Source organism: Lissotriton helveticus, chromosome 2_1, assembly GCF_964261635.1.
Source record: "Lissotriton helveticus chromosome 2_1, aLisHel1.1, whole genome shotgun sequence".
NCBI classification, from domain to species: Eukaryota; Metazoa; Chordata; class Amphibia; order Caudata; family Salamandridae; genus Lissotriton; species Lissotriton helveticus.
The window spans coordinates 1,953,296,236-1,953,323,931 of record NC_136059.1 but is presented as its reverse complement, the minus strand read 5'-3'; the positions used below and the strand labels follow the sequence as shown (position 1 = coordinate 1,953,323,931).

The 27,696-nt window shown below is 45.1% G+C and overlaps 1 protein-coding gene across 1 annotated transcript in view; it reads left to right on the top strand.

Annotated features, from left to right (window-relative positions):
- SLC10A7 (solute carrier family 10 member 7) overlaps window positions 1-27,696 on the top strand; it is a 757,514-nt gene that overhangs the window by 672,258 nt on the left and 57,560 nt on the right. The window contains exon 10 of the mRNA XM_078676893.1: window positions 16,748-16,821. Within this exon, the coding sequence (XP_078533019.1) occupies window positions 16,748-16,821 (74 nt within the window). The remainder of the gene's footprint in view (window positions 1-16,747; window positions 16,822-27,696) is intronic.

Sequence of the window (27,696 nt, the reverse complement as noted above, 5' to 3'; positions counted from 1 at the left end):
GCTAAAGCGCCAACGTCGTGCAGAGAGGGAGACGAGGCGCAGGCACTCGTTCACTGCACTCTGCATTTTCTGGTCAGCAGGAGTGAAAGAGGGTTACTATAACAAGAGGGGCAGGGACGGAGTGTGGCTCGCAGGGAGCGGACACAAGCGCGCTCTCACCAGAGACATCTGTGTGTCCCCAGCAGGGTTCGTGCGCTCCCGCATCTGACCGCTCTCCCGACCTCCGGACACCAGTGTGCATCGCGCCACCGTACTCTACAGGGGCAGCATTTCCGCACAGGCCGGCCCTGGGAAATTACACTCAGTGAGTAGGCGCATTATCTGGGGTGATCAGCTCCAATAGTAAACCCAGCCTCCACTTCAAGGCGCTAGGAACTGGGCAGTGCTGTAGTAGCCTTCACAACCACAAGCTCCGACGCACCACAGCTAGACGTGCACTCATTACAGTCTGGTCCCTCCTCGTCACTCTGTCCAGGGCTGTTTCTACCATTAGGCAAGACTAGGCTTCTGCCTAGGGCGTCAAAAGGGGGAGGGCGGCAAAAAACATGAGTTTGGGAACATCTAATGCATTAATTCTTCTAGCCTAGATGACAGTGGTGAGAGAGCGATGGTAGTAAAAGGGAGGGGGCGGCATTTTTCAATTCTCGCCTAGGGCGGCAAAACACCTAGAAACCGCCCTGACTCTGTCACCCTGTTGTCACTGTCCCATCTTTCCTGCCCGCTTTGTCCATTCACCACAGGCAGTTCCCTTAAGTGCCAGGGTCTCTTGTGGCAATGTGTGCTTTTCGGAACCAAATCATATTTTGTTTTTAGGCAATGTGTTTTAGATGGGCGAGGTCCAGCATCTTCCCCCAACAAAAACGTTTTGCAAAAACAAAAGCAAACAAAACCAGCACCAACAAAGCTAATAGTCTGACAGCTAATTTCAGCCCCATTGACTTTGCCAATGCTTGTTTCCATCATGGACTCTTAAGCCTTTCCTTTGATCCTGGTTCTCTCCATACCTTGTTCTCTTTCTCATACTTGTCTTTCCATCACAGAAACTATGCCTGCCCACTTTCTGTGACCCTCATGCCTGTCCACTTTCTGTGACCCTCAGAGCTCCGCCCAAAGGAGGGCCGTTTACAGTCAGTCAGGAATTTTTTTTTAAAAATCAACAATCCACATGCAACAGTTTTCCTAAAATACATTTCGGAAACCGAGTTTCAATCCGGTGTTGGACAACTTCTCATTTAAAAACACACTAATTTAAATGTACTTCACACTGTGGGCTAGATAACTGTACAGGAAGAATTCTTGAGAAGTGCTACTTAATCTATCTTGCATATTTGCGTACATCAGCGAATATATGTATTTGTGCACGTTGTTGTAATAGCGCATCATCCAGGATGTGCACGAATTCAATAGTTTTTCACACAAGTGCAGGAACAAATTATGCCAAAGCTTGTTGTTCGTGGCCATTGTAATCGTTCAACGTTGAATATATATATTTTAGCAGCACTTGGGAAAATGAATTGATATGTTAGAAACCTTTGTTCTTTATTTTTTTTTTAGTATAGCCCGAACATTACCCGAAGGTGTCAGCGCTTTACATAAGAACCAGTTGCAACACATAAGGATTTAGGATTACATGCATTACATAAAAGATACAAACAGAAAAAAATGCAAATGTACAAGATGTAAAGTCACTCAAGGAAGAGATAAGAATGGATATACTCTAAGAGTCAAATAAGAATGGTAGAGAGTACAAAGGTCTGCTGCATACACTAGTGATTAGAGTTATCTCTATATACATAGATATACACATAGTAGATTTTCTCAGGTCAAGACCCAAAACAAGCATTTACAATGCAATGGTCTCTGCATTATTAAAGGTAGAGCTATTGCCATTGCTCATGACAATTTTTTTCATCTTTTTTTTAAACATAAATACATGGTATTGTCATTTACAATGGCAATAGGTGAGCATTAGAGAGTAGTAGAGCGTATTCGCAGACAGAGCCGCGCACACACCCACACAGAGCCGCGCGCACACACCCACACACAGACAGAGCCACGCACACACCCACACAGACAGAGCCACGCACACACACACACAGACAGAGCCACGCACACACACATGGAGCCGTTTGTGTGTGTGTGCGTGGCTCTGTGTCCGGGAATACTCTACTACTGTCTAATGCTCACCTATTGCCATTGTAAATGACAATACCATTTATTTATGTTTTAAAGAAAAAGAAATTGAAAAAAATGTCATGAGCAATGCCAATAGCTCTACCTTAAATAATGCCGAGACCATTGCATTGTAAATGCTTGTTATCCTTCTCCCCTTGCTCTTGCACATAACTTGCAGTTCTCACTCTGATTGATTCCGTTGCATTATACATGATTATCTCGAAATATACAATATATATATTCACAACTGTTTGGAAAAGCCTTTTAAAAGGAGTAAGCTGTACAATTTTAGCTATCCAGCTCCCATGGCAATGAGTTTTCCAAAGTATTGATTCTAGACACAGGTATTTGAATTTCAATAAAACCACCCTTAACAATTAATTCCATCGAAGGAATTATGTATTTGGTCCATCAGTCGAAGTGTTCTGGGCTTCTCCTGTGACACAGGGAAGCTGTACCATAAATGCTTAGTCATCAATGGAGCGCACACCGCTAGCCATGTCTCGGGCGATATCCAAAAACCCGGGACATGTATCGGGTCTAGAGATCATCAGTTTTACAAGTACCTACTTGCACCCACATGGGTGAACCACTCAAGAACTCCATGTACCAGATTCCCGAGGGGCGATCCGGAGGAGGGGCTAGCGGTGTGCGCTCCATTGCGATTGCTTATACAAATTGGCTCCCTTGAGCTTTGAGCCGACGGGCTCCTGGACGACGCACCTGCGTGCCGGTTCGGGCATCGAGGCCATTGACGGTTGTTTGGCGGCCTTCTCTTCCACCCCTAACTATTTTCCCTACTGATGAGGGAAGTTATCCCGAAACCCGAGCCATGTCTCGGGCGATATCCAAAAACCCGGGACATGTATCGGGTCTAGAGATCATCAGTTTTACAAGTACCTACTTGCACCCACATGGGTGAACCACTCAAGAACTCCATGTACCAGATTCCCGAGGGGCGATCCGGAGGAGGGGCTAGCGGTGTGCGCTCCATTGCGATTGCTTATACAAATTGGCTCCCTTGAGCTTTGAGCCGACGGGCTCCTGGACGACGCACCTGCGTGCCGGTTCGGGCATCGAGGCCATTGACGGTTGTTTGGCGGCCTTCTCTTCCACCCCTAACTATTTTCTCTACTGATGAGGGAAGTTATCCCGAAACCCGAGCCATGTCTCGGGCGATATCCAAAAACCCGGGACATGTATCGGGTCTAGAGATCATCAGTTTTACAAGTACCTACTTGCACCCACATGGGTGAACCACTCAAGAACTCCATGTACCAGATTCCCGAGGGGCGATCCGGAGGAGGGGCTAGCGGTGTGCGCTCCATTGCGATTGCTTATACAAATTGGCTCCCTTGAGCTTTGAGCCGACGGGCTCCTGGACGACGCACCTGCGTGCCGGTTCGGGCATCGAGGCCATTGACGGTTGTTTGGCGGCCTTCTCTTCCACCCCTAACTATTTTATCTACTGATGAGGGAAGTTATCCCGAAACCCGAGCCATGTCTCGGGCGATATCCAAAAACCCGGGACATGTATCGGGTCTAGAGATCATCAGTTTTACAAGTACCTACTTGCACCCACATGAGTGAACCACTCAAGAACTCCATGTACCAGATTCCCGAGGGGCGATCCGGAGGAGGGGCTAGCGGTGTGCGCTCCATTGCGATTGCTTATACAAATTGGCTCCCTTGAGCTTTGAGCCGACGGGCTCCTGGACGACGCACCTGCGTGCCGGTTCGGGCATCGAGGCCATTGACGGTTGTTTGGCGGCCTTCTCTTCCACCCCTAACTATTTTCTCTACTGATGAGGGAAGTTATCCCGAAACCCGAGCCATGTCTCGGGCGATATCCAAAAACCCGGGACATGTATCGGGTCTAGAGATCATCAGTTTTACAAGTACCTACTTGCACCCACATGGGTGAACCACTCAAGAACTCCATGTACCAGATTCCCGAGGGGCGATCGGGAGGAGGGGCTAGCGGTGTGCGCTCCATTGCGATTGCTTATACAAATTGGCTCCCTTGAGCTTTGAGCCGACGGGCTCCTGGACGACGCACCTGCGTGCCGGTTCGGGCATCGAGGCCATTGACGGTTGTTTGGCGGCCTTCTCTTCCACCCCTAACTATTTTCTCTACTGATGAGGGAAGTTATCCCGAAACCCGAGCCATGTCTCGGGCGATATCCAAAAACCCGGGACATGTATCGGGTCTAGAGATCATCAGTTTTACAAGTACCTACTTGCACCCACATGGGTGAACCACTCAAGAACTCCATGTACCAGATTCCCGAGGGGCGATCCGGAGGAGGGGCTAGCGGTGTGCGCTCCATTGCGATTGCTTATACAAATTGGCTCCCTTGAGCTTTGAGCCGACGGGCTCCTGGACGACGCACCTGCGTGCCGGTTCGGGCATCGAGGCCATTGACGGTTGTTTGGCGGCCTTCTCTTCCACCCCTAACTATTTTCTCTACTGATGAGGGAAGTTATCCCGAAACCCGAGCCATGTCTCGGGCGATATCCAAAAACCCGGGACATATATCGGGTCTAGAGATCATCAGTTTTACAAGTACCTCCTTGCACCCACATGGGTGAACCACTCAAGAACTCCATGTACCAGATTCCCGAGGGGCGATCCGGAGGAGGGGCTAGCGATGTGCGCTCCATTGCGATTGCTTATACAAATTGGCTCCCTTGAGCTTTGAGCCGACGGGCTCCTGGACGACGCACCTGCGTGCCAGTTCGGGCGTCGAGGCCATTGACGGTTGTTTGGCGGCCTTCTCTTCCACCCCTAACTATTTTCTCTACTGATGAGGGAAGTTATCCCGAAACCCGAGCCATGTCTCGGGCGATATCCAAAAACCCGGGACATGTATCGGGTCTAGAGATCATCAGTTTTACAAGTACCTACTTGCACCCACATGGGTGAACCACTCAAGAACTCCATGTACCAGATTCCCGAGGGGCGATCCGGAGGAGGGGCTAGCAGTGTGCGCTCCATTGCGATTGCTTGTACCATAAATGCTACTCTTCAGTCATTTTGGGGAGTAGCAGTTTCTCTATGGCAGTACCAACTCCTTTGTGTGGAGTCCTTCTGAACTGAGACTGTTATGCGGTATTCTATGAACAGACATTTCTTATTTGTCTGCACATTTTGCTACACGTAAAAATATATCAAGGTATTTACATATACATTTGTCTGTCTTTACAGAGTGTCATAAAGTTTGAAAAAACCCTCTTTCTCTTAGACATTTGGTAGACTGCATTGACATGCTATTCTTATAGGGGTATTCTGCCCTCATTTGACATATTGACCGCTGTCAATTCTGTGGGTGCAGGAATTGCGCGTCCTAATTATGAAAACTGTCTCATCTCGTCAATATTCTTTTTGGGAGAGAGGGTTACATTAGCTGAGCCTGCACCTAGGTTGACTGAAAAACCTGGACTTTCCTCTTGACGTTGGTGCAGAAGTGACTGCCGCTCAAAGTTGTAGTGCGAGCTGTTCGGACATGATGTGAAAGAAGTGAGTTTGGCGAGAAGATCAGCACATCGACAGAGAGTGAGATGGAGGATCTCGTTCTCGACCATTTTGGGGTCCCGCAGCGCCTCAATATTGCTCCCAGTGAGAAACTGGGTTGGTTGTTGGGGGGGGGGGGGGGTGAGCCCTTCTAAAGCAACAGCCACCTTCCTGGTCAGGGTGAATCACAAAAGTCACTAAATTAACCTGTGCTTAACCCTCTAGTAGCTTGCCACAATAGCAGTCAGGCTAAGCTTGGAGACCATGTGTATGCAGCACTCAAACAGAAATAAAGTGAAATACAACACAAGAAAAATCTCTCAACGATTTAGAAAAATAGAGTAAAATGTAATAAATTATGTGACACAATTATTTGGCACCAAATCGACAAAAATCCAATCAGAATAACTCGAGATATTGAATTTTAAAGGTATAGATAGAAGTAGTGCCAAAAACGCAAATTGCCAACTGTGGTTATCTGGTCGCTCCGATCTGGTGCAAAGTCACAAGTCAGGCCAACTGCGATGGAGTGTGGGCTGGGTCCATAGACCAGGTTAGTCTCACTGAGAAGTCTACCTTATGTTCTTGATGCTCAGCGTTGCGTCCTGCTGTGAATGTTGAGGGGCTGTGATGCCAGGTCCAGTGTTGAGTTAGACCACGCTGCATTGCTCCTATTGGGACCTACGAGGGTTGTGATGCAGGGTCTTGCTTCGAGTTACATCGCACTGCATAGGTTTCGATGAGGAACTACGAGGGCTGCCATGTGACGTCCTGTGTCGAGTTCCGTCACTGTGCATCGGTTCTATGCACTGTTGTTATAGAGCACAAATCTGTCTGGAAGATATTAACTTCTGTGCCCTCAACCACAGTGTGCAAACTGATTAATTGTATACAGGTGTGATGTCCTAGTCAATGGCAAAAGAAGAGGATCCTGTGACCTCTTGCAAGAAATTTAAATTCTCCCCCATCTCTCAATGTATTCCTGGTTAAGTATTAAAACAAACAGACGGAAATGGAGTGCCATATTTTCGTTGTATATCTGGGCAGACTAATGACAGCTACGCTGCAGCTGAGGGGTCTGAGTTGCGAATTCTGTTAAGTTTATCTCTGTCTTCCCCATCTCCATCCCTTTCGCCTCCCATTTCTCCCTCACTTTCACTCTCACCTTTCTCCCTCACTTTCACTCTCACCTTTCTATCGACTTCACTTGACTCATACCCTTCTCACTCATCCTTGTATAGTTCCTTCCTTTCTAACATTACCTTCTCTTTTTCATGGCCCCCTTTACCTTCTCATCTTACTCTTCCCCTCTCTTCACTCCCAACCCCCTTCCTTACGCTCTTTTATCTAGCCCTGCCCTTCTTTCTATCCCAAACCCCCTTTAATCCTCTATTTCCCCATCTTCACTCTATCAAATCAATAGCTTCTGTTCGTTTCTCTGTCGCATCTCCTCCTTCCTGTTCTCTCCTGCGTCTATATTTCGGTCCCCTTTCCCCTCACTATCTTTCTGCACGTTATTTCTTTTCTATCTTTTGATCTTAATTCATTTAACTTCCACTTTTTCCTCTCCTTGCTACCTTTCACCCACTTATTCCCTTTATTCCATTTTCTCACTTCCACGTGCCTCACTTATCTTCCTTCACTTTTTCTTTTCCCCCTTTTCCCTCCACAGCCCATCTTTTTTTTCTGTCCCTTCTTTCTATTTCTGCCCTCCTATTCCCTCTTGACACCGAATTTTCCTCTCTCCTTTAGTCTTCCTTCTCAATATCTCCTTCCTCCCCTGTCTCTTTCCATAATTCTATTCGTCACAAATGTTTTTATTTCTTTTTGCAGCTCCTTTCTTTTCATTCTCTCTTTGCTATAATTTGTCATTTTTTTCTTTGTCATTCTGTGCTCTTCATTTGTGTTTTTTCCTTCTTATCCAGTTTGTCCATTCCCTCACCCTTCCTGCCTCTTCCCTTCTTTTTTTCTCATCTATATTTAGTTTCAAATATTGTGTTACTTTTTTGGGCATTTGTATACCTTCGCCTACATCCACTGACTGGCAAAGAGTCATGACACGTATTGCAGACAAACATAACTCCCCAGCAACCCTCCTCTGCCCCCACCCACCTGTCCACAACAACCGCTCTTTCACTGTTTTACTGCCGACAGTGAGGCGCCCCCGTGGGTGGCAGACAAGCGGCACAGCAGCAACAGGGCGCAATAGCGTGCCAAGGAAAAGGACAGTGAGTGACCCCAAAGTTTTGTTTCAAAGGGACTAATCAAGAAAGAGTGGCATTGTCGCTAGCACGGCCTAAAAGGTGACTGGTACAAGCAGTCCACAGCATTGTCGCTGGTGGAAATTGGTTGGTGTGCCAAGAATGCCCCCCCTGAAGAGTTTGCTGAGTGAGAAGATGCAGGTCATTGAGGAGGCAGCACTCTGGCGGCTCAAGATGATGGGGCCTTGGCCTACTCCAAGCAGTCCGGCCACAGTGCATTCCAGCCATCCTGGGAAGGTGGCAATGGACTTTCTGGCCATGTCCCGCCACACCGGCACCTGCAGCCAGGACGACTGGGCCCAGCAAAAGCCGCATATTCGGATATCTCATACTCTCACCGCAAAGCCGGGGGAGATGGTGCCCCAAAGCAGTTGGCGTAACGGAGGCATCGGGCAGAGACATTGGCTTAGTAGAGGTGGGCAGAATTAGCAGAGGTTGGAATATTGCATGGAATGCAACAAGCAAGAGCGTGAAAGTGATGCGCTGCCTTGTTTCCAGCAAACAGAGGCCCTTTGGGCAAAGGCAGTTAGCACTAGATACTAAATGCCGTTTCCACGCCTTAGTGTGAAGAGAAAACACCATTGAGTCTGGAACACTGCCTCTGTGTAAGCTGGCGGGTTTACTTTCACACAAACCTGGTTAATGCCAGATCCCAGCGACCACACAGGACAGATTAAAGAGGTGAGCTGACGTGATAAGTTACATATAAAGCGTGGTATGTTGCCTAGACCTCGTAAGAGCCCGATAACATAAAGCACTGTGGATAATGACGATAAAAAGCAGAAAGGAGAGCCCAACCTCATGGTAGAGGATGTGAATTACGGGCTGCTGCCGACTTTGAAACTCATGCGGCAGTTTTTTTTTAGGGGTGGACGGAATTTGCGTAATCGCCTTACGCAAACCTCCGCGAAACGGTAAAAAATCTTCGCGAACATGTGGAAATTCTGCGAACACACGGAATTGCTTGTTCGCAAGACTTTTTTCCTGTTCGCAATTGCTGATTGCGTGCTCTGGGGGAAATATCTCGCGAACACGCATTTTGAGAACGTGATCAAGCAAAAAACTTCGCGAAGTCGCGGAACGCAGAATTTAGAATGTGAAATTACCCAAATTCTGCTAACGGAACGGAATTTACTGCCCAGGCCTAGTTTTTTTATTGGCACCAGCGGAAACATCCTGTGATCCTAGGCAGTTCACCATTCACCCCGTGCCTATTGCGAGTAAACTTGTCAGCCGGTGGGACAGCCAAAGTAAATAACAGGAATACTGGCAGGCATGATGGCTCTGGGGGTTTGATGCAGTTTGCTGATAGTGACGGTGATCTTCCGTGATACATTAATTAGGTGGACTATAATACTAAATCATCCGTAAGGCAGCTGGTGCTCATGCAAAGCGCTCTAATACATCTGGGTCGATTTTAAAGAGACTATGCACCAGATGATATGGCATTTCCTAATCACCTCCAGGTGTGATGGAGGGTGATTCAAGGACTGTTTTAGTTTACATGGATTCTCCTGTTTTTTATGTGAGGGTTGCATGAGTTTAAGCTGCTCATTTTCCAAATCGTACGCACCCTGAGAGCACCCTCAATGCGGCCCACAGCCATCGGAGCTTGCAAATCACAAACTCACGTGCACTTAAGGTTTTGCCAGCAGCACTGGCTGCTGTCCCAGTGATGCCACTAAGGCACAACGTAAGGTGACAGAGCCAGCGGCAGCTGAGCCTGAAAAAACACAAGGAGCAGAATGGTCAGCGTGGTTTGAATCGACCAATTGGTGTGGGTTCCCCTCTTGCTGCGCCTCAAGGCAAAAGGGCCTGGGGGCCCCACCCCAAGAGTAATTTGCCTTCACCTTAGGCGTTTACCTGGAAATTACAAGATTCATATTTTCAGGGGAGTGAGCGAAGTGTTCCTCGAGGGGTTGGTTCTACTAGTCATCGGGGGAGCTGTAGGTGGTCGATAAACCTCCTCCAGCGTGGCGGGGAGTCACAAGGTTTAACAAAAAATATCTTCACATAAGGACGTAAAAGGACAATTGCTCGAACAAGGTCCTTGGGATGCCTTAAGGCTGGGACTCTTGAGACAAGTGCCTGGACAAAGTCCTTGGAATGCCTCATGGTAGGGATACTTGAGGGCAGACAAAAGGGTAAACAATTGTCAGAGATGGGCAGACACAGCACTTTGAAGCCTCGAAGAAGCTGAGACTCACTGTACCAAGTAAGTGATAGAAGTGGAGCTGTCATGACAGTTGGAGAGTGATTTATGACAACCTTGAAGAGGCATCATGACTGGAATGATGATGCATGGCAAGATTAGGCAAGTTATGGTTATTTATATGCAATAAATTATAGGATGTGCACTGCATAACCTGTTATGAAAAGGCCTTCTGTTGTAGACCACTATAAGCCAGAAATGAGCATGTTGATGAACAATGCCATCATGACAAGTGTGTACCAACTTATGATGTAAACTGTGGCCGTTCTAAAACCACAAAAAGGTCTAGGTGTTAATAATTGATGGGAAAGAAGGAATGTGGGAGGGCCCATGAGTTGCTCGCACAGCTGGGGGTGGGGGTGTCTTTTCATAAGCTTATCCAAGCCTAGAAATCCCCATGACTTAAGATGCATGTGGGATTATACAAGTAAGGAGGCAATTCAGCGTTAAATAGAGCGTACAGTTTGCCAATGGAAGTGGTCGAGCGCGTTTTCCTGATATAATGCATAAGACTCTGAGATATCGAGGTTGGCATTGTTCCCCATAGTCATGAGATAGGTTTGATATATGCTGGCCTCAATCTGTTTAATGGGATTTGTGGTACTGCTCTATGTACCGTTATTTCTTTCCATGGCTAGAGTATCCCACATTCTATTAATCCAAACTAAAACGGCTAGTGATGTAGTTTTACCCTAGCCTACTTGTTTCGGGTAGATTGTTGCTATCACCTGCATCACCAGTGGTTTGCTTCCCATTCATTTATTACATTTCCCTCTCCTAAATAGAAGGCCTAGGTAGAGAACTCAGGGGTCTCGGAGCCTAGGGCCTTTATATGCTTCCTCAAGCTCTTTTATGACCTCTTACCAATACCTCTCCAACTTCAGACAGTTCCACAGCAGGCGAGACAGTTTATCTGCAACCTCTCCTCCAAAAACCTTTGTTTTGCCTTGTCCCATACAGACAATCTTTTGTTCTTCTCTGTACCAGTAGGTAGGAATATTTTACTGGTTTTCCCTCAATTGGTAGATGCTAGCTGATATCAGACCTCTATCATAAAGTGTGGCTTATTCTCTATCTGATAATATCCTTCCCAGCTCCCTTTCCCACCTGTTTTAGGGTGGCATCTTGTTCTTGATCTGAACTATATGCAAGATCTTATAGAGAGCTTAAATAACATTTTGGCTTGCGATGAAAACATAATCCATTTCTCAAAGGCGGTGAGCTATCCAGCTGCTCTCTGCTTGTTCTTTGGCTGGGAACCAGTACCTACCCTGAATGTTGGCAAATCATTTAGATTCTGTTAGAATAGGTAGGCCTGAATTCTGCAAATGATTTGGTGTGCCCATTCATGTAGATTGAACCCACCGTCGCGCACCTATTTTCCCGCCACCAGAGAAAGAAATTCTTGCCCATCACTGGCCGAAACTCTTGGTTAAAACATAGGCGTTAAAGGAGAGGTAAACGGTATAAATCCACTGCTACCGTGTTTTGAGTTGCCATTGTTACTCATGTAATGGGAGAAAAGTAAAGCCTCCAGCTTCTATGTGTTTTATGCGTCCAAGGTATCTGCCGAAGTGGACGCTATTACGTGTTCTATCCTGCACCATTGTTTGACATTTTCGGGCTTCCCTCACTCTACAAAATATGTCAAAAAGGCTGCTTGGTGTGAGGTAATGTTAGCCCTCCGTGTGTTACCAGCCAGTGTGTATATTTCTCTGCAAATCTCAGGGTTTTGTTCCTCCAGATGGTGTTGTCTATTGGAGACTGTAAGAGATCAATATTGCCATGAGGTAGGATGAGCGGAAGGGTCTGTAAAGCATCTTAGGAGAATCTTCATTTTAATTATGGCAACTCTGCCAAGCCAAAACAAATGCTGCAGATGCCACTTCAGGAAGTAATTTTTGAATGCTTTCGCCAGTTGGGAGTAGTTGAACATTATGTGATAGAGGGATGTAGCTTAACCCCCAGACGAGTTTAAACGTCAGCCTCCTAGCTAATTGGAAGCTGTTTTTGAAGATCGTGAATCTGATCTGGAAACGGATGTAAAAGACTTGCCTACGACTTTCCTGTATTAATGTTATAGCCTGATATTGGTGATATTATGCTATTGCTGCAAATGCTGCCCACCTGAAGCAACTGGACCAAGGAGCAAGACCAATCTATCATCTGCAAACATTTAGTAATTGCCCAATTTTAAAAAAACCTTTTATGTCCTCCGCAATGCACTGACTGCCATAGCCCGTGGTTTCAATGTGATTGCAAATAGAAGGTGGAAGATTGGACACCCCTGTCTTGTTCCACACTTGACGTGGAATGTCTCAGAAGTAGGTTCAAAGCATTTTTTAAGAATTGAGCGGCTGCACTCCTTCCCTTGACCAGAAGTAGGTTCAGTCATCCTAAAAGAGTGATAGCTGGCCAGTGCCCAACGCAGGAAACGTGCCCACAGCTCATAGTTCCATCCACTCAACTCTGTTGAATGCCTTTTCTGTGTCCAACAAGAGCAGCAGGGTGTTCTTGTGTCTCCCCTGGCCTTTTTAAATGACGTGCAACATCGGGCAAGTATAAAGGCCGAATGGCAATTATTTCAGGGGGAAGCGCACACAGAATGAGGGACCCTTCTCTGGTTAGGGATAAGCACTATGGACGCCTCTTTCATTGTTTCCATTATTTCACCAGCCCCCATAAAGCTATTGTATAACTTGGTTAATATCGAAGCCTAAGAGGTAAAAATGTTTTATAAAACCCCTCCGGCTCTAGAGCCTTAACTTCCTCTATTAATTGCAAATATCACCTCCACTAACTGAGTGAGGTCATTTCTCTAGACCACATATAATTTGTGCACGAAGTGCCTCTCCAAGTACGTATTAGTTCCTTGGGGTGAGATATTTTCTTTCCTATAGAGTGATCTATAAACTTTCTGTAAGTATCTATGTCTATCACTCTCTACTCACTCCCCCCGTTCATCTCTAATTGTATGTACTATCTCTGCTGGGATTTTTGCCTTTTAAGTGCAGTACTAGTAATTTCCCAAATTGTTAACTGATGCATATTTAGGCATATTACTCGTTAACTCATATTCCGCCTTATCATAATCCAGTGCTTTCCCCTGCATGCTCATTGCCAGAACCTATCACCATACTTCATTCAACGGAAGTGAAGGCTACGGGTACGCGGAGTGCAATTGAGCCAACTGCTCTATGCAGCTTGCCGATTGGAAATGAAATTAGTTCCTGACGGCATTACGATCGACAGGGGTCCTGCAGATTATCAAGATGTTATCACACACCCTTGAATGACCATACCCAGAAAACGGTTCATGGCAAGAAGCCATTAACTGCACGGCACACCCAGACCTGTCGCAAAGGAGAACTATCCACTCTTAATCCAGGAGATGTTAAAAGAACTTGCTAGGAGGGCACTAACGGGAGCACAGCTGCCTCCTAGTCCCAAGGGTATTCCTGTCCTGAAGAGGCCCTCCTATTTCAAGAAGGGTCGAAACATTGTCGACAACATCTAGGGATAGTCTATTAAAGAATGCACCAGAAAACAATCTGATGCTTCTTTTGTGGAATTGAAAAATAAATGCATAGACATTGTTGTACATGCCAATAACCCTTTTCCGATTTTAAGTCACTTTAATGTCTTTTTTAAATATATGTTTGGATTTGGTCACTTCACTGAGTTCTTATAAGTCACTCGTCTCTTTAAAACCACTTCTCACTGAGTTTATTTTTTCATCATAATTAAAATGAATATGTGTCATATTAATTGGCTGAACTAATGAATATATGTATTATTCAGTTCTGCCGAATTTAGTATAATTTAATACATCCAGTTGGCTACTTTCCTTTAATTGAAAAATAATTGTATTTGTGTTGTCTAAATTCATTTGCGGCAGATATATCCTGCCTTAATATTCTTTTCTCTCTGATTTAACCAACACAAAATAAGAATGTGCGATTAAATAAGATTGTTTTCTAAATGAGTTCCATGTGAACACTTGTTGCAAGCTATAATTTAATACCCAGTTCGCATGGACATATGGGTCGCTCATGTTTTTTTAAATACTTTATTCAAGCCAGATGTTTTGTGTTTCCCATCTAGGTATGCTAATTGGCTCTGCAAGGTCTCCCTTACCCGTGCTTTTACCTATCTCCTATGTCTGGCTACGTAATTAAAGACCACCCCTTTTAGCACATCCCAAAGCGTGCATGGGTAGATGTCCGGTGTGTCATTTTCTCTCATGTAATTCTTAATTCACTGAGAGATCTCCACTCTAAACACTGGGCTTCGCAGTGTTAGCCCGTTGATTGTTATGCAAATGTGTGCTAATTAGTGCATGGTCTGACGTGTCAATATTGCCTATGCTAATATCGTTTGTATCTGTGCATAGCCTAGTTGACAGGAGGAAGTAATCTTGTCTTGCATAGGTCTTGTGGGCTGATGACTAATGTAATCTACCTCCCCATGTGCATGTAGTTCTAGTCATCCACCAGCGCCACTCTCCAGTCCAGACCATGCTGCTGGTCTGCCTACAGTTCCTTTTGAGGAGTAGGATCTTTCACAGGACCTAAATCAATATTCAGGCCTCCCCAAAGAAGCAGTCCCTCCTGTGTTAAGTCAAAGAGTTCTGATATCCTAGCCTTAAGAAAGGCCTTCTGCTGAACATTGTGTGTATTTGTTCTCTTATCCACTGTCTACAACCTCCTCTCTGCTTTACCTATGCGCGTTTTCAATATTTAACTCTGGAAATGTTTTTGTACAGATTTGCAACCCTCCGTTTTTATTTCACAGGAGGCAAAACAATGTATTGCCAATTACTTCCATTTCAAACTGTCTTGGTCTTTTAAAAGGAGGTTGGTCTTTTAAAAGGAGGTGTGTCTTTTGTCGAGGACAGCTGTCACACCCTGTCAATCTTAGAAAAGTGTAAAGCGGCCAACCTTTTCTGTGTATGATGTAATGCCTTAACACAGTCCAGCCTTGCCCTCTCTCCTCCTTGGGTGTGTACCGTCCCGCACAGCCCTCTCTCCTCCTTAGGTGTATGCAGGCACCAGGCTCTAACGTGACTGGAGCTGTGCTTATAGATATGTCCCAGAAACTGCACGTGCAGCACAGTCCATCAGTACGCCGCCTCGGCACTGGTTTGAAGTGCGTAATTGAATATCTACTTTTGCAGTCACCCAATTAAACAAGTATTTGCAATGCAATCAGTCTCGCCTTTGGGACATTATATCTATTTAGCTATGCAGCACATTAGCCTGGGTGCTGAAATATCTACTTTTCTTTAACAAGGAGGGAAAGTTAGCACCAAACTGCGTGACCCGCCAGGTATGGGAACACATGGAGAGAAATATTGCCTTTAAGCTGGAAATGGTATAGTCCAAAGCTCTGTTTTTAATATAAAATCAGGGCCTTATGTGGTCATGTCACTGAAAATACAAGATTTGAAAAAAATATTATTGTCTACGGGTGCTCGTGGAAGACAATTTCTATGGACTGGAAACTTGAGAATGCTAAAGTGATTCTGGTATTTTACTGGTCGTTTTCTATCAAGAAAGTTAAATAGAGGCAGTTGCCAGAATTTTTTGTTTTAAAAAGAAAGTCCTCAGCAGAAAGCAATTCTGGTATTTTACTGACCTCTACTGGTCGTTTTCTATCAAGACAGTTAAATAGAGGCAGTTGAACAGAAAAAAAGTCCTAGGGATGATCTCCAGGGCCCACAAAGTACATACGCTTATAAGTACATACTAAAGTATATATAAGAAGTCTTAAATTCTCGACCTAAAAAGCAAATCAGCTCATTCCACGCCCCATGTATACATCCTCTGAATACTTGGCCTCTGCTCTGCTGTTGCCGGACTCCTGACTGGGTGTGCCAGTGCCTGTTTCACTGTCAAGACAGTGACTCTCTGGCCATCTTCTAACATGCTGGGCCCCAGGACGGTGCATGCTTATGAAATTCTGAGCTGGTGATCTTTTAAATAAACTACAGCTGGTGCGTGGCTGGCTGGCCGCTGGACCTGCTGCACTGCTGCTTGCTGCACCGCTAGCCCTGTGCATGCAGCCTTGTTGCACCGCCCCCTCTCCCATGGCCTCTCCTCACCCGAGGGAAGTGGGGCAGGGGCACTGCTACTGTCGGCTATTCCCACCACCTTCTGCACTTGACACATCTCACAATTCCCTTCTTTTGTTTTCCAAGAGGACTTTTCAAGGGTAAAAATGGAACTTAGGGCCATACTCAACATAACATTTTAGAAGGAAAAATATCAACCAGGGGATATGTACAACTAGGAACTCGTTTTCTGTGGTGTCACTCATAAACTATGCAGGAAATATACTTGTTGATACTTACCCTTGCGCAGTTCTATATTACATTGACTCCTAATTTTCAAAATGGATAAATTGCTCCAATCGTTCTGGTTTAGAAACTAGTATTTTTAAACCTATAGCTTTGTCTGAATTTTGTTAGTGGCACTAACATTTGGAAAACAATTATTTGCATTTCTTGGATTGTTTTGGGCTAATGAGGTTTATAGCATCTTTTTTGTTTATCGTGATACTTATCTTATCTATCCTGTTTTTTAGGAAAAGCTCTGGTTTCACACCAGCCGACACAGTGGCAATCATATTCTGTTCCACCCACAAATCTCTAACTTTGGGTAAGTGTCATATGGCCCTCCGGCTACAGAATTTAGAAACAAGATTCAATATTTTGGATTTTTTTTAATAATTTAGTAATTGTCGAGCAAATTGATACACATTGAACGGGGTGCAGTGTCTACAATTTGCTAATAAAAGCTGATAATGCATTTGACGTGTGCATCGAGGTGACATAAAAATATTGGAATATTTTTTATTCAGAATGTATAAAGGCTTTTTCAGACACTTCTCTCCATAAAATTATCAATTTTAATAATCCAGCAAACATTAACTTCTGAAGCAGATCTAATTTTTGTCTGACGGTTCAGCAGAAGCCCACGTTCGCATCGCAGTTTTGGCAAATATTTGTATTTTTCGGAATACTACATTTCCTGTGCATACTCCAGCAACAATACTAGCTTGCTGTCGTGGTGATTCCATCTGAAGAAATTTTTTTAAGTTGTAATATTAATAATGTATCTACAAATAAACACAGTTAAAAAAAAAACATTCACAGCAATGTAAGGGATCAAACTACTTGGGCACATTCCAGAAAATTCTGAGATCTGTGGGGAAGAAATCATCGTTTTTTTAGTTGACAGTTCATTGACAGTTCTCAAGTTACAAAGAGACCCTATACATTCTCCACTACAAGCCATGAAGAAATAATTGGAACTTTTTTTAAAGTGAATGAGAATTGTATTTTAAAAAGATCGATCTGAGACTTCTCTATTAGTAGACTTGGAAAGCAAGAAGATAGTGACATTTTACATGAAATGAGAGATTGAAAACGAGTGCAGTCAAACACCATGATAATGACTAGACATTGTTTTTAATCAGTAGTAATGCTGCCAGTGCTAAAACATCAAGTTAAACATGGTTACTTTACCTGTCTCCTACTGTTACAATACCACAGCACAGCACTTGCAGTCGCCACTGCTGGTGAAGGACATTCTAGTCAAGATGATTCTAAAAATCACTCTAGTGAACGTGGCTTGCATGTATTCGTACATCCGCCTATTCTCGCACAATATTCCAACCAAATGCTCGTGATGGGGACGTTTTTCTAAATACGAGGTATGTTTGTGTATTTACATAGTAATTTCATGTTCAGGTCCAGCCTCCCAAATGCTGTTGGAAAACCAATCCGATTTCCGTTTACCAAATAAATCCCTGCCGTGTCTCAGCATCAGGCAACTGACTAAATGAACCAAGGTTGCTGCCCCATTTCCAAGGTAGTGAGTGCTGAGACCATTTTTTTGGGTCTGCTTTTGAAATAGGTTCTTCGACTATGCTTCACGTTTTGGTTCAGGTGAGGGAAGTCAGTAGCTACAGGACAGCCCCACAATACAGCCTCAACTCCCACTTAAATTCTTTTTTTCAATTAATGTATTTATAATTAGATCTAAGAATGCTCCAAAACTCTAACCATTGAAGCCTACGGTACATGTACATCTTTCCTGCATCCTCTGCACACTTGACCGCTCAATTATATTTCTTCTTCCACAATGATGAGGTGCTTTACTGAGAGGTTTCTTCTCGGTGCCACAGTGCAAAGAGAGCATGTCTACAAGATTCCAAGAAAAGGGCACCTGGGTCAATGTCCCATACATTCATAGATGCCGGCTGATGAGAACATGACTGAACTACATTTTCTTATAAGAAACCTATGATGAGGAGCGTAAAGGAGCAATTAGGAGGGAGTCCCAGGCCATAGCCGTTGCCCCTCTGTACTATGTCAGTGTTGGACTTCCTTCTGTCTGACACTAAAGACCCTACGTCTGGGTCAGTTTCAATAGGGTTGTTTCTTTTCACTGATTCAGATTACTAATCTGCACCTCGGTTCTGCTTCAGGCAGAGGCATTTGATTTGACATTCTACTCCTTTGGGTAACTGTGGGCATCAGCAATATGATTTGTTTTTCTTTTGTCCCCAAGTCGCTCCTTCACCTCCTGTGGACATTTCTGGATAGTACGGTGTTAAAGCAGACTTTCATCTTTCACTGACCGGTTTACAGCACATGCCCAAATGCACATGGGATTTAGGCCCATGCAGTAAAACCTGAAACGCAGAATCCTATCGACCTCTAGTCTGGCCAGATATGAATGGGAGAGAAGATGATCAGGACTCATTATCGTGCATAAAAGTTTGTGTGACCATCACTGGTCTGCAAAGCGTAGAATCTACCAAGATAGGGGAATTAAAGCAAGCCGGCACACTAATGGTCCTTTTTGAGCAACTATTTCTTCCACAGATTTTAACCAACATTCCATGGCTCCAATGAATGCATAAGTCATGAAATCCTTCATTTAGGAACTCCCTGGCCAAAATAAAGATCTTTCGGTACTGATAGCTCCAGCAGTATTACATGTGAACCCTACCATGGAGGTACCAGCTGGGCAACAAACATCTCCTGAGAATCCACCACCTCCTTAGCAGATGAACAAGTGCCTGCAAGAGAAGGTGTAGCTGCCTGTTGGGAGAAGATTTTCACCTTCTCAGAAGCCAGTGAAGTGACCTAAAAAAATTAGATTTCATGATTGTTTGTCGCTTTCTTAATTTGACCCGCTCCATCTGATTGAACCCTTTTCCCTTTCCAACAAACATATTAAAATCAAATTCGCAACTCTGGTAGGCACAAAATTGTACTGTCTGCCTCATTGTACCCCCAGTGTCATCTTCCAAGTGTCTTCTGCACACGAAATGGAAGGAGTAAGTCCGGCATTGTCAGCTTTTTTCACAACATCAAACAATGTATTAGGATGTATTAGAGAGGAAAGTGCACCAAAATGTCAGCCTTTGGGCAGGTGATGCTCAGGAGCATATCAAGAATGTTGAACATGTGTATTTACATAATATCTACTTGAGGATGCAAACAAGAAACACCCTACAAAGACATACAGTTTCAGTTGCTCATCAAAACATGCAGAGTGCCAACTCCACCCACGTGAAGGATTACCTAAAGTATTCTCCTAATGAGTGTGTTCAAGCATTAAAAACTATGTACTGCACCCAGGACAGGGTCCACAATCTCACATTTCATGGTAAAGAGGTAGTCCGCAATTCATCCATTCTTTTTCTAGTGTCTCCTAGTAGTAAACATGCCAGCAAAAGGCTTTTTTTGAATGTGAATGCATATGATATTTCTATAGTGTGAATCCAGCCAAAAGGCAGCGAAGTGCTGTATAATGCCCTATGCTTCCATGCCATCATAATAGCAATAATGACAATCTCTCCTCTGATAACTTTCACAAAGAGTGTGTGATTCTGGATTTCATTAATAAGTCAACCTTTTATTTAATCTGTACACTAAGTCCAAGTATTCTTCTTTTTCATGTTCTAGCTTTCCTACATTGTTGAAACTGCCGCTTTCTGGTTGGCTGAGGCAATACCCCCGCTAGGCAGAACCTACCACTCCCATCAGAAGCATTTGATTACTCACACTGTATAACCTGTTTTCACCCTTGGATAGCTTTGCACTGAGCAGTCAGGCTTATAGCAGAGGCAATAAGTAAAGCACTGGCACAGCACTCACTCACTTAAGTAAACTGAGTGTCACAAAAGAGACTTCACATGTATATAACGATTGTGTTCAAGACACACAATCAACACAACATGAACATCATGTATTTCTGGGCATAAATCTCAATTTGGAATTATTACTAGCAAGACCAGGCCCAACCAGGTTAAAATGACATCAGGTGTAAGGCTGTGAGGACGACACCGTATGTTAGCGAGTTTGAATTTCAGACCCTAATTAAAAAAATGGGAATCACTGTGGACGATTGGTCTTACCAACCCGCCCGGTAGTGGTGGTGATAAAGTTCTGGCAGATAGGAAGCTCTGGGACCCTACATAATAACTGCAAAAGAACCGACCCAGTACAGAGGATACCTTGAAGATTCCACGCACCAATGGAAATGCGACAAATTACTTGGCCACAATACATGGCGACTATTTAGCGCACCGCACCGTATTGTGTCATACAGATATATTTTTAACTAACATACCAGTGGATTTAGTGCTGAGACATTATATCCAGGACTGTTCGAATAATATTACAGCAACAAAGATTACTGCCAATAAGAGGTGTTTGTTAAATCAACATTGCTCTAAAATAGTTTTTAACTTCAGAGAGTGCAAATCGTTTCTGTCTTGATAAAGATGGTAAAAAAGACATCCATCGAAACGCGTAGACGCCCACTATAGTACACAATCTGTGAGAAAGGCGGAGGTCACAGAGTATTTGGTACCAAGATCCACACCTAAACCATTGCTACTAAACAGATGTGTAACAAGTAAAGGACATATTGAGCTTATCTGTGTTATGTACTCTCTTTTGTCATTGTATTGTGATTTTCATGAACTGTGAATTTATTTGTGATTGCTCTTTTGAGTCTATGTGAATACTGTTGATCTAATAATATGATACCTCATGTTTATTAGGTATAGGATTTTTACTTGTTTTATCATGATTGTACTATTATTTGTTTTTTAACTAATAAATCGATTTATATTTTTGCAGATTTGATGTTTAACGATTTTTTGTGGAAGATATATGGCATAATTCTCGCTAGCATGGATGTGGCTTTTGAATAAATCTATACCTGATTGAATGTGAGTTGTAGATGAATGGTATACTTGAAACTATCATAGGGTCCAAAGGATAATTGCCTTTTTTACTGTATAGTGCCCTAATCCTTTGGTTCAAAGGACCTCGTCTTCTTTCTTACGAGTAAGGTAACACCACCAGCCAGTGCCGTGAATCACAGGTGGTTCGCAGACTGTGACTCCCACACATAAACACACTCACACTGCAGCAATATGCAATGCAACAGGTATTAGGCAGGTCCGTACAGAACACACTCGCAAACATATGAACTCAGTGCTCTAATGCGGTGCAATGATACCCAGCAGGTCAATAGATAAAACCCTGCAGACCCCTTGACTCCAAGTCTCCCTCCAGCTCACCTAGACTATCCTACACCCACAAATTGGAGATAACCCATCCTCCTCTGCACCCCCTACCCCCGGACGTGGCCGAAGTCACACTTAGTCAAGAAGGAGGAGGAGGCAGGTAGCAGGACTAATTAGGAGGCAGCCTTCAGCTGGGGATTGGCCACCCCTCGGGAAGTTCACCCACAGGATGCGGAACTGAAGCAGGCTGAGGGCAATCGTTGGTCACATCAAAGGGTACCACAAGGGCCTTCTGGCATCTAGCAGCGGCTTCTCTGCTTAGGCAAAGGAGCATCATCCCACTGCTCTGTGAGCAGGTCAAAAAGGACAAATAAAATGATTATAACGCTTTGTTAATATCATTTTATGTTTCCATTGTAACTCAGCTGGTATGGGGCAGGGCTGGGCTGTCACAGAGGAGCAGGGAAGGAGTGGTGAGCACTCTCTTAAGTGCGCTCAGTGGTTTGGCTGGCCGTCTTAGCTAGCCAAACAGTCATGCACACTTTGCTTGTTCTCCACCAGGCTGTATTGTACAGCCTGGGTGGAGAACATGCACAGCCTCCCAGTCCCCCTCTGAGTGCCGAACCACGGCGCTCAGACCAATCACAACTCTGCTGTAAAGCAGAGTAGTAATTGGCTAGGGGAGCCTGTGTGCTTCCTGCTTCTTGCCCCTGGAGTCCTGCAGTCAACTGAAGAGCCGAAGAGTACCGAGAGACAGCGACTGGCCTACAAGTATGTGATTGTTTTACATTTTTTTTCCCTCCTGCGTCCTCCCGCCCCGCCCCCCCACCGCCTTTAAGTAGCCACCTCCACTGCTGGCACCAGCCCAGTCGTGCAAAGCACAGAGGGGTCGCTCTGTCTCTTAACACACTCAGGTACTAGTCTGTCAGTTGCACCCAGGCACAGCGTCTGGTGCGCGTTGATACGGGTCGCACCAGACCATTCCAGTCACACACAACGAAGAGTTACAAATTCCACACCTCCCTGGAAATGAGGCACAACGCCTGGCACGCGACGATAGTTATCGCAACAGGCAATTCTGATCACATACACAGGTGCATGTTCAACAATGCTTCATGAGATAGAATGAGGAACTACAACGGTTACGCCCCTGCCTCTGGGGGGGCGGAGGAAGGGCGTAACAGTGAATCAGACACCGCATGCAGTTGGCGTGTCGCACAAGAGGAATGCAGCACGATTGATGAAGTGGTTCACACTGGATCCTGCAACCGGTGAATCCGCTCACCACCAACAAGACTCCTGTGTGTGCTGAGATCCCCACGATGCAGCAGCCACATGCTTTAGATACAGGCACAATTTCTGGGGCTCCGCACTTGGGAAACCATTCTTCAGGCACAATTCTTAGTTACACACTCTCACCGCGCTACCAGTTGGGATCCAGCAAACTATGTGGGCACTTAACAGGGCATTGCTCTCCAGGTGTCACAAGTAGACAGTGTGGGTCCCTTGTAGGAGATCTTCGATGTCTCTGAGTCCTCTGAAATAACAGGGGGCAAGCCAACAAGCCCTTGGAGAGCAAACTTCTGGGTGTCACACAGCAGCAGGTAGTAAGACTAGGCCAGCCACTGTGCAGGAAGGGCATGCAGTCCCTTGCAATGGCAATAATCCTCCTTGTGCACAATAGATTGACCTGGCAGTGTGCACCACATAGTTCCAGGCTCTCCCAGAGGCGCAACTAGAGCCAAATTTGGAGGGGGCTGAGTCTTTACTCAATAGGCAGAGTGGAGCTGCATGGGCTCTTAGAACGAGTGAAACAACAGCAAGGTCTCATTAACATGCAAATGGTCTTTTAAAGACCTGTGAAGTGCTCGGGTGCGGCTGTGTGTGTGCCCGGGAAGCTATCTCATCCCGGCCTGCCACACACGACAGGGGGGGGGGCTAAAGCCCTTTGAGTCCAATGGGTGTTGCGCGCCTGGGTTCTCCCCCCCACCCCTCCCCACATCCCCACAAGTGTATCTCTACCCTGCTGAAGTATGGCACCAGTAGTTATACTGTAGTGTGCCTTTGAAGTTGGGGGTGGTTCAGAGTGTCTCCCTTTGAACCACAGATGTCTCCCCTAAATGTCAGTCCTGCCTGCCATGAGGCCGTGGAATGCAGATTTTTGGTTTTTTTAAGAAAGAAATGTTATTGATTTTTTTTTAGCACATTCAGGCCTGAAAGGCCAATACTTTGAGATATAATTTACAACATAGCAGGCCTTAATGGATCCAAAAACTATTCTCCAATTAACAAGTATAACAAGGACAGCACCCCCCTGAGCCCCAGATGGCAACGACACCCATAATATCATACCTTGCCACACTGTGAGACTTTTACCCCCTCCCTGAGCCATAGCTGTATTTCTCTTTCTAAAGCGGCGTCAGCAGATTAAGCAGGGGGTAGCAGGATACCACGGAAATCTGCCCATCTCTTCCAAATGTCCCCATGCCTCTGAGGGCAACCCCTTGCTTTGAAGACCCCCACCTCCATCCCCATGCACCTGTTAATGGCTACTCTCCATCCATTTACCGGAGGAGGAGACTCCACGCTCAAATGTTGGGTGATGTTCTGCGTGGCCAGCTCTAGTCTGAGAAACAAGAGATGCTGCTTTTATCTGTTCCCACCGATCTCCTCTGTAGTATAGAGAAGAACCAGTTTAGGGTGCAAAGGGATTTCCCAGTCTAGTACCCAGGCCAAGCTAGAGGTCACCCCACGCCAAAACCGCTGCATTGCCATGCAGCTCCACACTGTATGTTGAAAGGTATCCTCCTCTGTCTTGCAGCCGAGGCATACAGGGAAGGATATTACTCTCATCCGCCATAAACGGTGTCTGGTGTAGTAGGCTCAGTGCAAGTATTTGAATTGGATAATGCGATAGCGTGATGAAATTGCAAGGCCCCGGGCGGCGCCTAAGGCCGCTGTCCAGTCATCGTTGTTGAGATCTTCTCTGTCTCCCGCCCACTCGCCGGTAATGTGGTAGGGCTGTGTGTTTCTAGGGACTGATATAACTGCTGAATCTTATGCTGCCCCATGTCCACCAGTAGCAGCCTACCCTCCAATGGGGTGTACTCTGACAGCTCCGCTAAGCCTTGGATATGGGGGGTAAAGGGCATGTCGGAACTTTAGGTACTTGTAGAACTGACTCCGGTGTAGGTGGTATTCCTCCTGCAACTGTTGGAAAGACTTCAAAGCTGTGCCTTGCGTCACGTCTCCCAATGTGGACAAGCCTATAAGGTCCCACTCTCTGAACCTGAGTATCCCTGTGACGTGACGTAGGACCATCCCATGCCACAGCGGGGTCTACCCTTGTCAATCTACTCCCCCAGCCCAATCGACGTGTCATCAGCCTCCATAATTGAATAACCACTCTGGTGGCCAGAGGCAGGTGCTCCACCCCAACCCGGCTGTATAGATAGTTCAGGACCGACCGTGCCCCCATTGTACACTTCTCAATGGCATACGCGGGATCGGACTGGTCACTGTACCACCGGTCATTGACAACAAAGAGGTGAGAGGTCATACAATAGGACTGCACATCAGCTATTGTGATCCTACCGCAGTAGGTGGACTGAATGCACGTGCGAAGGACCATCCAGAGAGAATCAGCGGCACCCAGGAGGTGTCCCATGGGAGGAGCCGACCCCTTATTTATTTATTTTATTATTTATAAAACTCATAGAGCGCAACTATCACCTTGCAGGCATCCTGGCGCTGAAAGCTCCATGAGAGGTGGAAAAAAGGGTGTTAAATAGGTACTAGAGAACTAGGCCTTCTGGAACAGCCAGGCTTACTCGCATTTTCTGAATGGGAGAAGTTCCTCCATTTGTCTGATCTCCCACGGTAAACTGTTCCAAAGTTTGGCTGCAGCAACCCCAAAAGATCTTCCCCCTGCCCTGATTTTGCAGTGAACACGCCGGTTTAACTTCTCGGCCACTCGCCCACCCCTTACTCCACCCCTCAGTATTTACCCTAGGGCCACTCTGGTGGTTGAGAAAGCCTCCCTCGGGGTTGGCTACGGAGTGAAAAAGGCAAATCTGAGCATGTGACATGTTTGATGGGCTATTCTGGTGGGTGGTACAGTCAGTGCTGTGTCCCACTACTAGCTGGTGCAGTACCCGCCCTGGGTATATGGTGTACCTTTTGTACCGGACACTCACAGGTACGACACCTAATCCAATCAAATACACACCCTTTCCTGGCAAGTGTTGGAAGATTGTCTGCACTTTGTTGCTGGTGTACAGTGGTAAAGAGCTCGGAGTCCTAAGGACATGAAAAGAAAGTAGGCAAAAACAATGAGGACAAAAAGCAAAACGTTTTAGGGAAATCCCTCTAAGGGTCATGTCCAACATACATTAACTATTGTTAAGGTAAAATATAATAGTCTTAAGACCCTTGGGTCGCTGAAATATCATGCAATTTCCTTTGTTGGTTTTAAATCTGTTTACCTGTGCAACAAATTTATTTTTAGTTAATAAATCAAAAAATGTATTTCCATTGAATGCATTTAGAAGCATTGCAATATTGGTAGTAGTCAAAAGGTGATGGAATAAACTTGAAACCTTCACTGATAAGATCACTGCAAAGTTATCCCTCAACTGAAAGAGCACACACAGTCCATCTGCGCTGGCTGGCAGTCGGCCTTGGGGACTGGAAGCCATGCCAGAATGTCTCCGTAGTCCCTGTCCATCTGTTGGGAGTCCAGTAATTGGAGGCGAACAGGTATTGAAATGCAGTTTACAGCATCAAACTAATGACTTGGGCAGATTTTTCTGCAATGACAAGTTGCCTAAGGCCACTTCATGGGAAGGATTGGAGTTAGTAATGACAGACCTGAACACTGAATAATAACTGTGAATAGGAGAGCATTGGCGCGAGCCCGGTCAGGGTAGTGTGTGCTTGTTAAAACCAAGATTTCAGCAAGGCAGCTGAAGAATAAAAAAGTTACAAATAAAAAAAGTTTTTTGATTAACCATGCTTAAGTTGAATCAATAATAGAAGAACGATAAGGGTATTGGGAACTGAGAGGGCAACACTAAACAAGAAATGTAACTGTAAGAATGGCAAAAATGCTGGTACATGAAGAAAATGGAATGAAATCTGGACACGAGTTTTGAGTGACGTGTTCTTGTCATTTGAGGGTCCTATTTCCTTAAGGGAAAGAACATCCAATCACAATTCCTGTCCTTACCATAGCGTGTCATCGGACCAGTATTGGGTGCCTCTCTGTGTGCTTTCTGTTATTGTATCCAGACATATAGCACAAGAACGGGCATATTCGTAAAAGAAGTCCAAACTATGGGCTCTGCCAATGCTAATTGGCTGAATATGATAAATTAATAACCATGGTTTAGTTGTACTAAAAATATTTACATTCTGAAAAGATAGGACTGTAAATTAAACCTTACTAAAGGCTGTATAAAGCCTTTCATATTCTCAGTCACTCCTGTTCTTTCCTTAACAAAACTTTCCTCTGCAACCTCCCTTTTGGACACATGCGCCCTGTTTGTCACCAAATCTTTCTAAAATCATCCATCTTCATATCTGATTCCTCACCGCTTTTCTGTTCAGTACCTTCTTTTCACTCTCTCCTGCACCTCCTTCACTTCCCCATCCCCCATATACACCTACTTACATGTCAGCATTGTCTTTTTTTCACTTTCAGTCTGTCAACATATCCAAGGTGCGTGCATCCTTCATACACTTTCGCATAGAATTACAGTTGGAGCTTGTGACCCCTGCCTTTGCTCTGTACAGAGAGGTCAAGGATTGTATGAGCATGGATTCTGAACCACTCTACCTTTATTCTGAGCTCCAGAGCTTTCAATGGAGCGTCGTAATTAACACCCTCCCACAATCTGAACTCCCGCTCTGACAGCCAGAGGCAACTCAGGTCAATGCACGCACTCTACAAGAGTAATATGCTGCACGAAAAACAAAAA